This window comes from Pantherophis guttatus, chromosome 2, assembly GCF_059756535.1.
Source record: "Pantherophis guttatus breed Tessera chromosome 2, ASM5975653v1, whole genome shotgun sequence".
Taxonomy (NCBI): domain Eukaryota; kingdom Metazoa; phylum Chordata; class Lepidosauria; order Squamata; family Colubridae; genus Pantherophis; species Pantherophis guttatus.
Genome location: NC_142064.1, coordinates 206,755,054 through 206,770,573, shown reverse-complemented (window position 1 = coordinate 206,770,573; position 15,520 = coordinate 206,755,054). Strand labels below are relative to the sequence as shown.

Here is a 15,520-nt window from a genome sequence, read left to right as displayed (position 1 = left end):
TTTCGTATTCAAAATGTGTGTGTGTCTTTGTATTACAATGAGAAATTTGATTTGTAGTCTCTATATTTAAAACTAAGTTTATTGTAAATATTTGCATTAACTTTTTAATGCTATATGAACTAAGATTTCCCAATATTTGTAACAGATTTAGTCAAGCTGAAAAAGTAAAATATTTGAATAGATTCAACTTTTAACTTTTACATTCAGGAGATAGAATTTATCTTCTCTGAAACAGAAAGCTATTGTATCATTTTGCTTGTAGACATCTCCAATGTTTTTATGTACCATTAATTGATACTTTAGGAAATTTTTCTTGTATTATTTTGTACAATATTTTGTACACAATGTAAAAATGCAATTTTCTCAAAACTCATTTATCTTTTTATTTTTTGGAAGCCTGCTGTGATAAAACTGTTATTTGAAAAGCTCCCTGAATTTTTTCAGGAAAGGTAAGTAAATCTGAGGGAGATGGGCAGTTAAAAACTATGAGATAGATAGATATTAGATAGATAGATAGATAGATAGATAGATAGATAGATAGATAGATAGGCAGGCAGGCAGGCAGGCAGGCAGGCAGGCAGGCAGGCAGGCAGACAAAATAAAATAAAATAAAATAAAATCCTTTTTGAAAGGTATTTAAGGTATAACATTGTCTATCAGATAACTTCTGTTTTTTATTGTTGTTGTTTTGGAATGCTAAAAATGGGATCTGATTTGCATTGAAGGGGGGAAAATATAGTAGACTGGTATAAATAATTTGTTTGTAGTCCTAAGCAGTACACAATGAAAGATTGACATTCAGTTTTTTATGGTATATATACCTTCTGCTATAAAAGGCCAGCTTTACATGGCAAAATAAACAGACGGTAGTCTGGTGAACTGTAATTGACTTTATTTTAATGCCTAGTGTATATTGTTACATGGCTCAAAATTAAAGTGTTAGTCAATCTTCCTAATGTTATTTATGTTATGAATGGTGCCTTTATTTCCAGTAAAAAGGCTTAAAGAGATGGTGCTGAAAAAAGAAAATTTGGATCGTATCTAGACAGCTAGACAATTAATAGATTTTAGAATATAATCTGTATTAGTAGTAAGGAAATAGTGTGCTTGATCTCTTCCCTATTGTGATTCTTTTGTCATTTTTATTTTTCAGTGTTGGCAGTGATGGATTAAATTTGCCTCGGCTGATTGTCAATCAATTAAAATGGCTTGACAGGATAGTTGACAACAAGGCAAGACCAAATAGTAGACAATTACAAACTCTTTCTCAGGGTTCATTTTAAAATTCATCTGGTGCTGGATCTTACAATATAATTTGCGCAGTGCTACTTGAAATCATGCTGTTGAGAAGTCAAAGAGTAATTGTTTATAACTGAGTTATAATAAAATATGTATTTATTATGTTTGCTTACTTTGCTTCATTACAGTAGATGAAGTTCATTGCATATAGCAGTCTAAGTAATGTAAAAACAGTTTCCTGAAAAATTTGCAGAATTAAAAATTCATTTTATAGGGTCAAAATGCAGCAGATATGGTCACAGATAATAGAACCTGTTCATTAGCAAAAATATTTACCAAAATTCTCTTCTGACTAAATTGGGGAGGTAAAATTACATGGTTGTACAGAGAAACAATTTGTGGGGCTCCTAGTAGCAAAATCAAGCTTGATTTTATTATTATTATTTTTAGATTTGTTTGCTACCCATTTTTCTTTGAAGCGATTTTATTTATGAAATTTATACGCCATTCAGAGTCACTTTGGATAGTGACGTGGGCAGCATATAAATTTAATAAAATCAAATAAAGCTTGATTTTGATTTATAGCAAAATGTTTGCTGACATACTATATAAATAATATATTTCTAAAACATAATCAGGTATGTATCTTAGGTATGTATATATAGCATAAATCTCCTGGCTTTCAGTATGTTGTATAAGCAGTCACCTGTAGAGAAACTCTTTTCTTGAATTTCTGTGACCTCATGCTTTGTTACTTGTAGGATCTTGTTTCAATGATCATGCAGATGGTTTATGTTTCACCTCCATTGATCCAACATGATATCATTACAAGTCTGCCAGAAATTCTGGAAGATTCCCAGCATAGTGAAATTGCCAAGCAACTTAGGTAAATATGGTGTTACTGTGTTTTAAAAATATTCTTCCTGTATTTTTATGGTTTTCTGGCCTTTTCCAGCAACACCATGTCATTAAGTATAAGAATTAATAGAGATCATGTCCAAAGGAACTAAGTTGGTGAAAGGCCTGGAAATTTTAATATTTGATTATAGTCCATTCCTGTTAAGTTTTAAGGGATACCCATTTAGAGAAATGAGCCAATATAGACTTTGGAATTGTTAGTAAGAACAGTCCAGGAACCAGAAAAATAAGAAAATTCATAACACAATGGAGAAAAAAATGTTCCAACTGTTTTAGTATCAATAAAGCTTGTTGCAAGCACCTTCCTGGCTTTCACATCTTTCTTGGATAATCTCCAAGTCCTATGATGAGCAATTGGAAAAAAAAACACTATATAATATTGTAGTTTGGGTATTTTGTATCTGTTAATGGTTTTTTTTTTTTTTTGGTCTATTCTTTAGTTCTTTGTTAAAGGAGAACATTGGGCTTACAGTTCCAGTCCTAGATGCACTTTCCTGTTTGAATCTTGATATGGAACTTCTGTCTGAGGTATGGAATCTCCTGTCAGGAGTTAAATTTGCCGAGGTTTTGGAATCAGCCAGAAACTCATTAACTGTTCTACTCCTGTATCCAGTATAGGCAAGAAAGTCACACTAAGAGGCAATCTTGATTGCTCCAAGTTTTCTTTGTTGGGAGGATTGTCTCTGTTATCTGAAAGTTTAAACAATTTCTAGAATGTAAGATGACCTTGAATTTTCTAGTTTTTTTTCTAAGCCTTTGGCATGAGTTTTATTTTTAAAAAAACTTAATGAGTTTTACATTAAAGTTAACTCAGCATTTTGGGATTAGCACAAGCAAGGAATATAATTCTTTTTCTCATTTTGACATCTGAACAATTTTCTGCTCTCCCAATAGATACGCCAGTCTGTCATGATTTCAGTGTCTGCTGTAAAAGTGGAAGATTTACCCGTAATAGTTAAATTTATTCTTCATTCTATGAAGGCCACTGAAGCAACAGAGGTACAATATCTATCCTAACCATCAAAGATGCTCAATTTGAATATTATATTTTTGGAATGAAGAAGTGTCCACAGTATAATAAATATGGAAAAAACGGTTTTATTTTTATGTAGGAATGACAGAGGCTCCAGTGTTAACTCACATCTGAAACTTTTACCATTGGCATCATTTCAGATGATTTTAATCTCCCTTTTTTCTTACCTAGGCAGATAAGCAGATGTTTTGAGTTTGATTTGTTTCAGTTTGGTTCTGATTTGTTACAGTTGGCTCTGAGCAGCTTCTTATTCTATCACCTGTAAACAGCATTAAAATCACTAAGAAAAAAATTAAATAAATTATAAAACTTACAGAGTAAAATATTCCTATGTCAATGATCTATCTAATGTCTTATAAACATACATGCAGTAAGAATCACTTTTGTTTCTACTTCTCAAATTCTCCTCAAAGGCCTGAAATAACAAGGCCTTCCCCAATAATGCTGTGCCAACTTAAATTTGGGGAGGGGAATTGCTTTTGCAGGAAAGGGGCCAACATTTGAAAAGGCCTTTCCCCAAGAATTGTATAGATGATTTTCTTTAAGACAGGCACCTGGAAGGAACCTGTACTTCCTAATCAAGCAGGCAGAATTTACTGGGAGTTGCTTTAAACTTTAGGAAGAATGTTTTGAACTTGAAATGTTTCCAATCTGAAATATTAACAAGACTTGAATTTAATAAAGCAGCTTTTTTACATGACAGTACTGGACTAGGAGCAGGAAGACCCAGGTTTTACTCCACACAAAGTTCTCTGGGTGACTTTGGGCAGTTATTCCATCTCACCCAACCCACATTATAGGGTTGTTGTAGGAAAAAAAAATAGGAGAAGGGAGCACCATGCATGCTGCCTTGTGCTGCTCTTTAAAAGGTGGGATATATACCTAATAATTAATGTATTATTTCTTTCTGCTGTTTCATTTATTAAGTATTGCAGAAAAAAATCTGGGCAGTTTTCTTTCTAGAGCTGTGAAGAGGACATACTATACCACTTTCCTATTTTTTAATTTGTTTGTCATTTGCATAAATATGGAATATATATTAATTGGTGTTATACAAAAATATGTTAAAAACTGCATATAAAAATATGCCATTGTAGTCTTTGTATGCTGTTTCCTTCTGTCTTCCTTTTTTCTCATTTTTCCTAATAATCATCTTGAATACATTATTGTTGCCCAAATAAGTTTGAATAATACATACTGTCATGCAGATAATTTCTGACCTTCGTAAGAAGCTGAATCTGGACTCATGTGCCGCCCTTCCAAGTATCCAAGCTTCTCAAAGCAAACTCAGCAGCCAGGCACAGTCAAGGTCTGTACATAGTATCAATATCTGTTTAAGTTAGCCTTTTTCTGTGCCAACAACTATGTCCAACAACTATGATAACACATTGTTTAAAAGAAACTCAAAAGCCTTACCCTTATCAAACTTATTTTAATACTGTTAATGCTGAATTAATGTTTGCTGTTGTTTGAATATCCTCTTGTGCTTCTTTTCAGTCTATCTGCAAGCCAAATGAGTATTAACAAGGATTCTTTCAAGCTCCTTTTTGAAGTATTAAAGTCGGCTCTTAAATTTCAGAAGTGTGTATTAGAAGGTTGGATTAAGGTTAAACTTTTTTCCCTATATATTTGCTTTTGCCATGCTCTCTCTTTTAAACTAGCTTTTATAAAGCTATCTTGTGTTTTACATGTTTATTTAGGGGTTCCTCTTTCCTATAAAATTGGCACTAAATGTGGTTCCCTGTCTTTTTAGTGTTGTCTCTATATTTCTGAGTTTTCTGTGATGCACAAATCTCAATAGTTGAAACTGGAACCTATTAGAAGCAAAACATGTGTTCTGTCTTTTTTGACAATTTAGAGTGCATTTCTACAATTTTCACTAAAAGTTATCCCATTTTTCTCAAATATATGCAGAATTTAATATAATTTTGGCAGTTAGCAGATCTATTCTGCTGTAGGGTTCTGAGACTTTATTTATGAATGTTATATAAGCAATTATTAAACTTCATAATGTGCATAATCCATCCTTCTTGTTCTAGGCTATTGAGAATATTCCTTCCGCCTCTGATCATAAGGTAATTCTATTTAGATTCTGCACTAGCTATTTTCCTCTTAGAATATTCTTTGTAGGTTTCTTATTGCATGAGACTCTTAATTTTTAAAGAACCTTGCCATTGTTTACCTACTTCTTTATTTTGGATTTAATATTTGCATAATTAGCTTAGCACTTTTATTTTTAAAAAGGTCCTGGATATGATAATGCTGTTAATCATCTATGCTACAAGTACCAAAAACAAGAAACAAATTGAGAGATTGTTGAAGAGTAAGATTCAGTCGGGTTGTTTGCGAGAGCAGTTGCTGCAGAACGCCTTCCGATATCACTCACTGGTAGGTTCTTTGCTGTGATGCAATTCAGCACATTGGGTGGGTTTTCTTATTTTTCTTTCTAGATTAAACATTGCAAAGTTACTTCTTTGTTGGCCCACGGACCTGTTTATTTTCTCCACATGTTTGTAAATACTGTACTGCCATAAATCATTAATCAGATAATGTATGGAGAAAGCCACGCCATTTTTGTGATTATGAGAGATTCAGTTGGTGAAATAACTTTCTGCTTTCTCCATAAATATCCCGTTTTCCTGCAGAAAATAATGGGCGTCTTTAATTTAGGATTCAATATATTGTTAGTTCCCATAAAGGCAGAAATAGAATATTGTTCATCATATCCAATAGATGAATTAATAGCAGCAGTCAGATGTTAAACTGCAAGACCGAATCTGGGTCGGTCACAGGGACCAGATGTTGACTCTTCCAAGCTCTCGGACTCATGCTGGAGCCCATCTTCAGAGAACTTGTTTAACTGATTTTATGTTATCAGTAAATTTTAGAATACCATAAATATGATCAGCTATATGCATTGGAAAGACAAAGATACATTTTTGAAGCCCCTTTGGTCTACCTTTTATGTTTTCAGGTTATGAGAGATCTTTTTCCAGCAATCTTGTCAGTTGCTGAAAGCTTTGTGAACTCAGCAGATCCTTGTGTTGTCTCCTTTGGCAGCTGCATGTACAAGCAAGCATTCACAGCTTTTGATTCTTACTGCCAGCAGGTACAAAAGATACATATCTTTGCGACATGCATTTTTATTATTTTTATTTTTTATACATACTGTAAGAGTTTTGAATAATTCATTTGGAGAGGAAAAGAGGGTGGCAATGTATTAAATAAGAAATAAATAATAATTTATATATATATATGTGTGTGTGTATTCAATACTTTTTATGGGGCTTGTATTTTGTCTTCTTGCAGTCATTCTGCTTTCATTCTAATTCTTTTCTGTTTTGTACTGTAAATATAGTTGGCCTCATGTTCAGGATCTCTGTATGTACCTCCTTTTATATCTTTCATGAATTGTATCAAATCATTCATGATTTTAGACCTAGTTTATTCCTTTTTCATATCTGTATCTGTACATGTATATTTATGTATGAGTAGACTATAATTTAAGGATATAGTTGAAACAAGCATAATTTTTTAGATAGATAGCAATAGCACTTAGACTTATATACCGCTTCACAGTGCTTTACAGTCCTCTGTAAGCGGTTTACAGAATCAGCATATTGCCCCCAACAATCTGGATCCTTATTTTACTGACCTCGGAAGGATGGAAGGCTGAGTCAACCTTGAGCCTGGTGAGATTCGAACTGCCAAATTGCAGGCAGCTGGCAGGCAGCAGAATTGGCCTGCAGTAATTCTGGAATTACCACAAGAAAAACCTCTAATACTATCCTTGGTAGACTGGATTGAACAGCTTCAGGTTACCTGGCCTGTAGCTCGTAAGGCGTTGGATGAGGCTCACAGAGCCCATAAGAATCAAGCTGATAAGAAAAGGGCTATGTCAAAGGATTATCAAGTGGGGGATAGGGTTTTCCTCTCCACTAAGTACTTACAAACTACCCAAAAGTCAAAAAAAACTCGGACCTAAATATGTATGTCCTTTTCCCGTTTTACGAATTGTAAACCCGGTCATGGTACAGTTAGAGCTACCAAAAACTCTCAGGAGAATACACCTGGTGTTCCATGTTAGTTTGCTGAAACCTGTATATACCTCCTCGATTCGTCTGGCCTATTGCCTCAGACTTTGCTTAATGTCAGGTGTGCCTCCATTCAAAACTCAAGAAAGAAAAAACCCAACTCCATGTTTGTAGAGAAAGGTACTTCTACTGAGTATGAACTGAATGCAACGAAAGGAAAGCAAAGTCTGAGGCAATAGGCACAAAAATTACATATTGAAAGCATCCCCAAATCCCTCCCCCCAAGGACCAAGTGGAATGTCCAATCCACATCTCTCCAAGATGTCATGTGAGGTGCTTCTTCAGATGGTCCCATCTATCTGGTATGCTGGAACGGTTGAACTTGAGTGCTATCAGCACTCCCTGCATCTGCTACAAAGGCAGTAAGAGTTTTCCTCCCTTTCACGAGACATCACCACCAGCTCACTTCCCCCCTCCCAAATCCCTAAATTACCTCCCACCACCCATTACAATGGCAGCCGAAAGCAATCAAGCATCATAGAGGCTGACAATTACATTCTAATCATATATAGTATACATTCACCATTCTCATTATTTTTGGATTTCAAAATAACTTATTTTTTTCTGTGTTTTCTTGCTTTATTTCCACTCATCTGTTCTTGTCTTATTTTCATTCATCTGTTCATGTCATCTAGACAGAATGTTTTTCCTCTTGGATCACTTTAATTCACAATGCTGCACAGTTATCCCCCAAATTTATTTCTGATTGTGTGTTATTATCATTTATTGGAAGAGAACATGCAAAAGTAGGGCTTCTACTTTCATGCATATTCAGAAGAACATAGATGACATCAATTCTTTCTTTCTAACATAACAGTTTAGCCTTGTCATATATAATTAAACCACCACTTCTTTCTTTCGTTAATTTTTTTTCTCTTTTACCCTGTTACATTCCAATTTATAGTCTTTTATATGTTATGATCATCCACAGATGGGCCTTTGTAACGCTGCTGCCCATAGTTCTTAAATCAGTTGAGGCTTTCATGTAATATTTTTGAGGAAAATACAGAAGATGTAGGCTACATAGCAGTCTATTATACTTTTGCCACATGTAGCATTGAACTAATAACTTCTGGCACATTTTATTCTGCATGTAACAAAAGCAGCCAAAGCCCAGTTTTACTATAAGTAGACTCATGCTCTTCTGTGCAAGTAAAATAAAATGAAATATAAAACTTTCCATAAAGTTTTAAAACAAAAAATAAAATAGTTTTTGAAACAAGCACTGTTAAAACAAAGAATAAAAACCATAGATGTAAATCTGAAATGCCCTTTTCCAGGACTATCCATGTTCTTTAAACACAGTGAGAATATTAGAGATACTTTGTGTGGTTCTTTAAAAGCTGACTTGTGTAGATGCAGTCAGTTTTCCAATTGCTAGACAACCACATAAACCTGGAAGTCTATTTAAGGACTTTTAAACCATTCCTTACCAGTTTCAACCCTAGCAGACAAATGCTATTCTGTTTAAAATTAAAGCAAAACATTTATACTTTAAATTTTTCCTTTCCTACTTTGCTTTTGTGCAGGAGATTGTGGGTGCCTTAGTTACTCATGTATGTGGGGGCAACAAGGTCGAAGTGGATGTTTCCCTGGATACATTAACTGATCTCGTGTCTATCCATACCTCATCAGTTGTTCCCTTTGTTGTCTTTCTGAAGGTAAACATGGCTCAACACCGGAAGCTTTGATTCAAGTATATTTAACTAATTTCTCCGTAGAGTTAGAAATTGGAATTTTTGTGAAAAGACAAACATATTTAAAAATAGCATTTTATTCTTTCATATACCAAAATATTTTTAATTCTGTTTAGTTTATGATAGCCCATAACAAATAAGCATACAATATGTTTTAGCTGTCTAATATTGCATATTTCTCACTGAAAGAAAAAAGATTAATTAAATAAAATAGGGGAATTAATTTGATATTGGAAGGTATATGAGATTCTTTGAAGAGTGAGGATCTACTTTTTTTCTTATTAGAATTCTTGAGACCCATTGACTTATTTTTCAAAGCAAATATTTATATCAATTTAGGCATATTTGGTCTCTAAAATAATTCTGAGTATGCATTTTTGCTACAAGAATATTAAGATGGATTTTCTGGATCAGAACACTTAATTGTTGGAAGAATCTCACAACCAGCTGATACTAAATTGGCTGTGGCAAGAAGGCCATTGGTCCATCTTCTACTTGTCTGTGACACAAAGAAATCTAATAGAAGTAGAAGATAAATATTCCAATTTATCTTCTACTTACTTGCTTGATGTACTCATGATATTCTAAAGTGTTGAGTGTGAACTTTCCTTTCAGAGCATCTTGGACTATATAGATAATCTTGGTCCACAGCAAATCCGGAAGCTATTTCACATCCTCAGCATGCTGGCATTTAGCCAGGGGCATAAAAACAACCACATCCAGGTGAGTGGACCACTGATAGCTGACTTTAGTCCCTATAAAGTAAACCAGATTAAGAAATCAATGTCATATAGGACTACTTTTATTGTAAACTATAGAAACAGAATCTTGCAAGTTTGAATGTCCTTTTCCCCTCCCTCACTTTATCTTCCTGTGAACTAAGAAGGGACATGTCTGAGATGTTTTCTCAAATTATCTTGTTCATCTGGGCTCAAGTCTGGCAGTCTATAAAGATTGCATTGGTAGTGGCTTTTCCTTCAAGATCATTCCCTATGTCCTCTACATTTGAAGATGCTGGGCCTGGTTCTCTATTCAGTTTTAAATGTCTAGATGCCATTGGCATCAAAAAGATTTAATGCATAATGTGTGTAAAATAGTTATTCAAATTTGGTGAATGTTGTTAATAATTCTTGATTAATGTTTCTTTTGTTACATGTCAGTATTTTTGTAAATTCATTAAAAAATTGGAGCTGTGTATGAATCTAGATGTTTTTGAAATTCAGTATAACATATAAAATTGAATATACTAAATTGCCTAAATAACCAAAGTGAGATTTAGTTTATTATTTGAGAAACCTTCGGACATCATACATTTCTATACGAATGCATTGCCTTTCAGATATTTTTGCTTGCTTTAATTTCATTCTTGCAAATGCATTTTACATTCAAAGAACAATCGCCAACTATTAAAGCATTGTATACTGTTGCACTGAATCCCAAGGGGGAAATTGTAGTTTTGAAATATCTCTCAATTTATAGAACAGAATAATATTATTTCTTTTTGTATGCTTTGATAGTTCTGTGCTACTAACTGTTCTTTAGGCATTGCTTACAGTTCAGGAGAAGTACGTAGATTTATCTCACATACTTCAGTTTTTGTAATACTTAGTTTCCTTTCCATGCAGGATGATATGCACATGGTGATTAGAAAACAGCTCTCAAGTACTATCTCTAAGTATAAACGTATTGGGATTATTGGAGCAGTTACCATGGTTGGCAGTATGGCAGCCAAGAGGTGAGCAAGCAAGTATCACCTGATGATGAGAGGGCAAGTATAGACGAACTGCAGATCATTTCATAACTGTGGGTTAGAATTGTAAAAAATATGAAAGTAAAGGGAGTAATGAACAGTAGCAATGAAGTAAGAATATAAAGGCTTTCCTGCATTCATTTTGAGCTCCTCAGCACATCAGCAATGTTCCAATAATTCTCTGGTTCAGACTAAGAAACTATACTTGAAGGTTTGGCTGCATCAGACATCCTTAATTAATGTCATACCTAATTTCAGGAGCAAAGAAAATGGGAAATTGCTGGAAAGGGAACAGCTGAGCAAGGAACAACACAGACAGGCAAGTTGGGTTGTTTCTATATAGCAGATTTCTAGTGCTATCAGGGAAATATGAAATTATTCTTTTCTCCTAGCTTTAATGAGGAAAAGTAGTTGGAGAAGGATTTGTCCCCCATTTTTTTTTCTGTTTTTCTGTACTGCAGATATGGCCACATCTATGTTTCAAACCCTCAGGGCTCCCTTAGACTTCATTGCTGAAATTTTGAGGACAAAACAGTTTTCCTGACTTGTCACAGCTTGTACAAGTAATAACTGTGATTCACAGTTACATGGAAACTGGATTATTGCCCAGTGGAAAAGCCATCAGTATAAACTTGAGAGTAGATGTGTGGGAGTTTTCCGAGAAGCCCACATGAAGAAAGCACACAAGGCCTTAAATCTTTTAAGAAATATTCTTAAATTTCTCCACTGTATTTTTTAAAACGTTCAAAGGAAAACTTGCATTGAGTAAGAGATGAGGATGAGGCTGTGCCTTCAGCTGCCTGAACCTGCAGTTTTTTTGGTAAGATTTTCAGAAGGGCCTTCTTGCCTAGCGCTGAAATAGAGTGGCCTGGCCCAAAGGTCACCCAGCTGGCTTCATGCTTAAGACAGGACGTTTGCTTTCTAGCCTGGTGCCTTAACCATTATACCAACTAGCTCTCTTATAGGTATATTTACAGGCAATTCCCCTTTGATATTATTACATCAGGTATCAGTCAAATCCTGGACTCCTTGCAGTGAATCTTCAATCTGCCCGTCAGAAAAGGCTGTGGATAAGGATAGAGGAATTGATGGATTGATGATATTACTTAGTTTAGTAATGAAATGTCTGCAAGAAAACCACCAAGCTCAGAGAGAATCACGGGTCCAGCAATGCAGATCTATTGGCAGACCAGCATTAGTCTGACATAAAATTTACTTTTGTGGTCAGTTGTAAGGGGATTGGTTACAACTGAACCCCCCCCCCCCAAATCCTATTGTAAATCCTTACTCCTTTTATATATCCCCCTTCTCCCACACCTATACTGGGCAGACTTCTATATAACTTAGCAGTGCTATTAACTTGAAATGTAGACCTATTTAGAGCTTCTTCTTTTTTAATGAACTATTGAAATACCACTCCTTATTTAATTAACATAGATTGGGATAGTAAAAAGAGGCTATTTTTAAAAATTAAAACACTTTTTAGAGTCATGTTTAAAATAAAGCCTATTCTTTCTGGGTCCGATGGACTATGATTGCTTGGAAAGGCAACTGCCTAAGGACATGCTGATACAGAGTATTTCCCATGTGCTAATGCTGTTTTAGGTAATCTGCAATGCTTCTCTCTGTATGCGGTCTGAATCTATGTCATTGTAGGAGAAGAGCAGAGCAGGCTGATGTGAAAGATGGAGTTAAATGTACCATCAATTTGGAGTTATTGCTTTGCCTCAAGAAACCCAAATCCAGCCCTCTGAATTTCGTTGGTCCTTATCTAACACCAATTTAGTTTTGACCGTTAGTTGACTAGATTCTTGGGTATAGAATAGCAATAACAAACTCTTCTGTGCTTTGAACTCAGTGAATATTCCGGGTAATTTGCGCCTGACCTTTATGTGCCTAAAACCAAGCACTCTTTTTTTCCTCTCTCTCCCTCTGCAGATTACAACTTTGCTGGAGCTTGTATTCTCCTGTTGTGGGCAGGTTCCTCATGCCTTAGCTTTGTATTATGACGAACTTGCCAACTTAATTCAGAAAGGAAATCTGGATTTGCAGATTCTGGTAGGATACAGAGTTCTGGTCTTATACCCTTTCCCTTATTATATTGCATAACCATGGCCAACTTTTAAAGCAGCCTGTTTCTTTTTTTTTTTCAAGCTCATGGAATCTTTTGAAAAATGTTTGATGCATGCAGAGCTATTGATTAGATATAATTTAATATTTTTCACCTTTTATCATGTGAAAAATTGCTACAACATTTTTTGCAAGAGTGCTTTGCACCCCCATTTGGAATAATATTAAGTTACAATAAAGCACTTTCAGTATTATAAATCTGAAGAAAATAACTAATCTCTCTATTGTTCTTCGACTCCAGTTAATTTGCCCGTGGAATTGGTGTTTTTTTTTTCTTTTTCCCTTAAGGCCTGGATTAAGGACTATGTGGTCCAAGACTTTGAAAGCGATTTTGTCACAGATCTTCTCCAGATAGAGGATAGGTATTTCCAAAAACTATTAAAATCTCTCCTAAGAATAATTAAATGTGGTATTTTTATATTGAGCTTTACTGTTGGCATTTGGTTTCTTTCCAGCACTTTCCCATTCCCAGTGAAAGCTCTATATGGCTTAGAAGATGGTGAAAGTCAGGGGGGTATTGCTATTAACCTGCTGCCCCTGTTGTCCCAGAGCTTTTCCATGAACCTGGAGGAAACAGCTGTGGAAAGCAAGGACAAAAGGTTAGAGTTGCCTCCTTTTTTTTTTTTTTTTTTACACAGCTGAAGCGCTAGGCCAGTTTTCTAGAAGCAGATGCTGTCTGAATCTAAATTAGATCCTTCTATCCAGCATAGTTTGGAAAATGTGGACTCAACACATTTGGAGGATACCAGATTGGGCAGGGCAAGCTAGGCACGGTGTGCAAGAGTGTTAATGGAAAATCCTCTTATGAAAATCAATATTACCAAATATTAAATGAATGAAGAAAAAGCAATAGTCATTTTGCTCAGTGCCTTGGAAATTGTAAATTTGGGAGAGGAAAGGATTGCAATCACCGTGGACTCCTTCCAAAAGCGGGTTCCAGTCCTTCTGGTTTGGTTGTGTAGACTGATTGGCAGCAGCATTCTAGACTTCCATGTGAAATTCTATCCTAAAGAGGCCATGCTTTTGTCCTCTTTTGCCATAAGCACTGCATTTCTCAGTTAAATGTAGTTTGATTGCTACTGTTTGATAAATATTGTAATTTGTGGGTAATTTTTTTCTCTTGTCAGAGTCTTGCAATTCCCGTTTCTATGCATGTCTTAAAAGTGGAGGTTTGCTGATGTGAGAAAGTAGTTCTCAAATGTTTCATCTCCTGAGATTATAATCTAGTTGATGTCTTCAGCCATTTGTAGGGTATCCCACAAATTAGAGTATGATGTCAGTTTTTGAACTGGAACATTGACTGTGTCTCCTTCCGATTTATAGCCCTTATGATATCCAAATCACTCTGCCATCTCCAGGGCCTTGGATGAAAGCAGTTTTTGTAAACTTACATTTCAGCTCTCCCTCCCAAAAATTGTGGGTAACTTATCCGATAGGCGAAACTTTGCAGAAGTCTGCAGGACTTTGGCCCTTGGTAATTCAATATAGATCAATGAATTATTATAGTCTCTCTTGGGACTCTCAAAATGGGGCTACCATTTTAAAAACTATATAAAATTGTTATGATGACTTCTTATCTGGATCTCACATTACTTGAGGCTGGTTGCTGCTTTAAGGCTACACAACTATTTCTAGCTTCCCCTGTCCTGTCCCTCCAGTCAGCCAGGTTTTCTCTTACCAACCAAGTTTCCTTACACTTTTTGTAAACAACAATACAAGTTAAGTTGTATGTACTGTTGATGATTTTGAGACCTACACAGCTCTGGAAGAAGTACTCTTTTATCAATTGCTTGACTGCTGACTGAGAGCATAGGAACATAGCTAAAATACTCTGGAGACTAGTCACAAAGCAGATTCAGTCCTTCTGCAGGCCACATTGCATGTGTTCCAAAGGAAGGCTTTTTTCCTGTATTCAGCACCACCATCATTTCACAAGGTTTCTCTCTTTTCACCTCAGGCTGGCATCTCCAGAATGCTTGTCGCCCTTCTTCCGAATGCTGAGGCTCTGCATGTCAGAACTGAATAAAGGGAGTATGGAGGACATTGATGCCTTATTAGGTATAGGATGTCGACAGTTGACCTCTGTCTGATTTAATCCACTTCTGTTTGGAATATTATGGGTGGGATATCGATGCAGAAAAATGAGTGATAAAACTGGGGTTCAAATTGAAGCATTACCATCTGCTACACTGAAATATAGTCTACAATGTGTATTTGTTTATTTAATATATTTCTATAATGCTGCTAGAAACACATTTTCAAACAGTTTACAACATGGTTGTAACAGCCAAATGAAAACAAAACTCACTCATTAGAAAGTGAGGAGAAAAGGAAACAGAAACAAAACAGAAACCATTAATCCAAACTTCATACCAGGAAAATGTATAAAAAAGGTATATCAACAATTAAGTGAATGAGCTTGATTATGAGTGAATTTATTTTACTGTATTCTATTACAGTGTGTCCTTTATATCTGACCAGCTTGGAGGTGGCAGAAAAAATAGAGTCATTGTCAAAGGAAGAACGTGAGTTCCTTTGTTCGCTCTTATTTCATGCGGTGAACTGGTTTCGTGAGGTAAGCAGTGCTTCAGAGGGTGCATTTTTTCATCGTGCTGACACTCCTGATTAATAGGCCACAGATATCTGTGGCACAGTTAAT

At 35.3% G+C, this 15,520-nt stretch overlaps 1 protein-coding gene across 4 annotated transcripts in view; it reads left to right on the top strand.

The window, feature by feature from the left end:
- The window catches only part of FANCD2 (FA complementation group D2), a 44,361-nt gene that overhangs the window by 5,139 nt on the left and 23,702 nt on the right, over positions 1–15,520 (top strand). For all 4 annotated transcript variants that reach the window (XM_034441063.3, XM_087887665.1, XM_034441054.3 and 1 more), the window contains exons 7-25: positions 397–449; positions 1,154–1,232; positions 2,001–2,125; positions 2,598–2,685; positions 3,052–3,156; positions 4,399–4,499; positions 4,688–4,796; positions 5,230–5,265; positions 5,435–5,578; positions 6,165–6,299; positions 8,814–8,945; positions 9,597–9,704; positions 10,607–10,716; positions 10,990–11,050; positions 12,670–12,789; positions 13,150–13,223; positions 13,317–13,460; positions 14,819–14,919; positions 15,321–15,436. In XM_034441063.3, the coding sequence (XP_034296954.2) occupies positions 397–449; positions 1,154–1,232; positions 2,001–2,125; positions 2,598–2,685; positions 3,052–3,156; positions 4,399–4,499; positions 4,688–4,796; positions 5,230–5,265; positions 5,435–5,578; positions 6,165–6,299; positions 8,814–8,945; positions 9,597–9,704; positions 10,607–10,716; positions 10,990–11,050; positions 12,670–12,789; positions 13,150–13,223; positions 13,317–13,460; positions 14,819–14,919; positions 15,321–15,436 (1,941 nt within the window). The remainder of the gene's footprint in view (positions 1–396; positions 450–1,153; positions 1,233–2,000; positions 2,126–2,597; positions 2,686–3,051; positions 3,157–4,398; positions 4,500–4,687; positions 4,797–5,229; positions 5,266–5,434; positions 5,579–6,164; positions 6,300–8,813; positions 8,946–9,596; positions 9,705–10,606; positions 10,717–10,989; positions 11,051–12,669; positions 12,790–13,149; positions 13,224–13,316; positions 13,461–14,818; positions 14,920–15,320; positions 15,437–15,520) is intronic.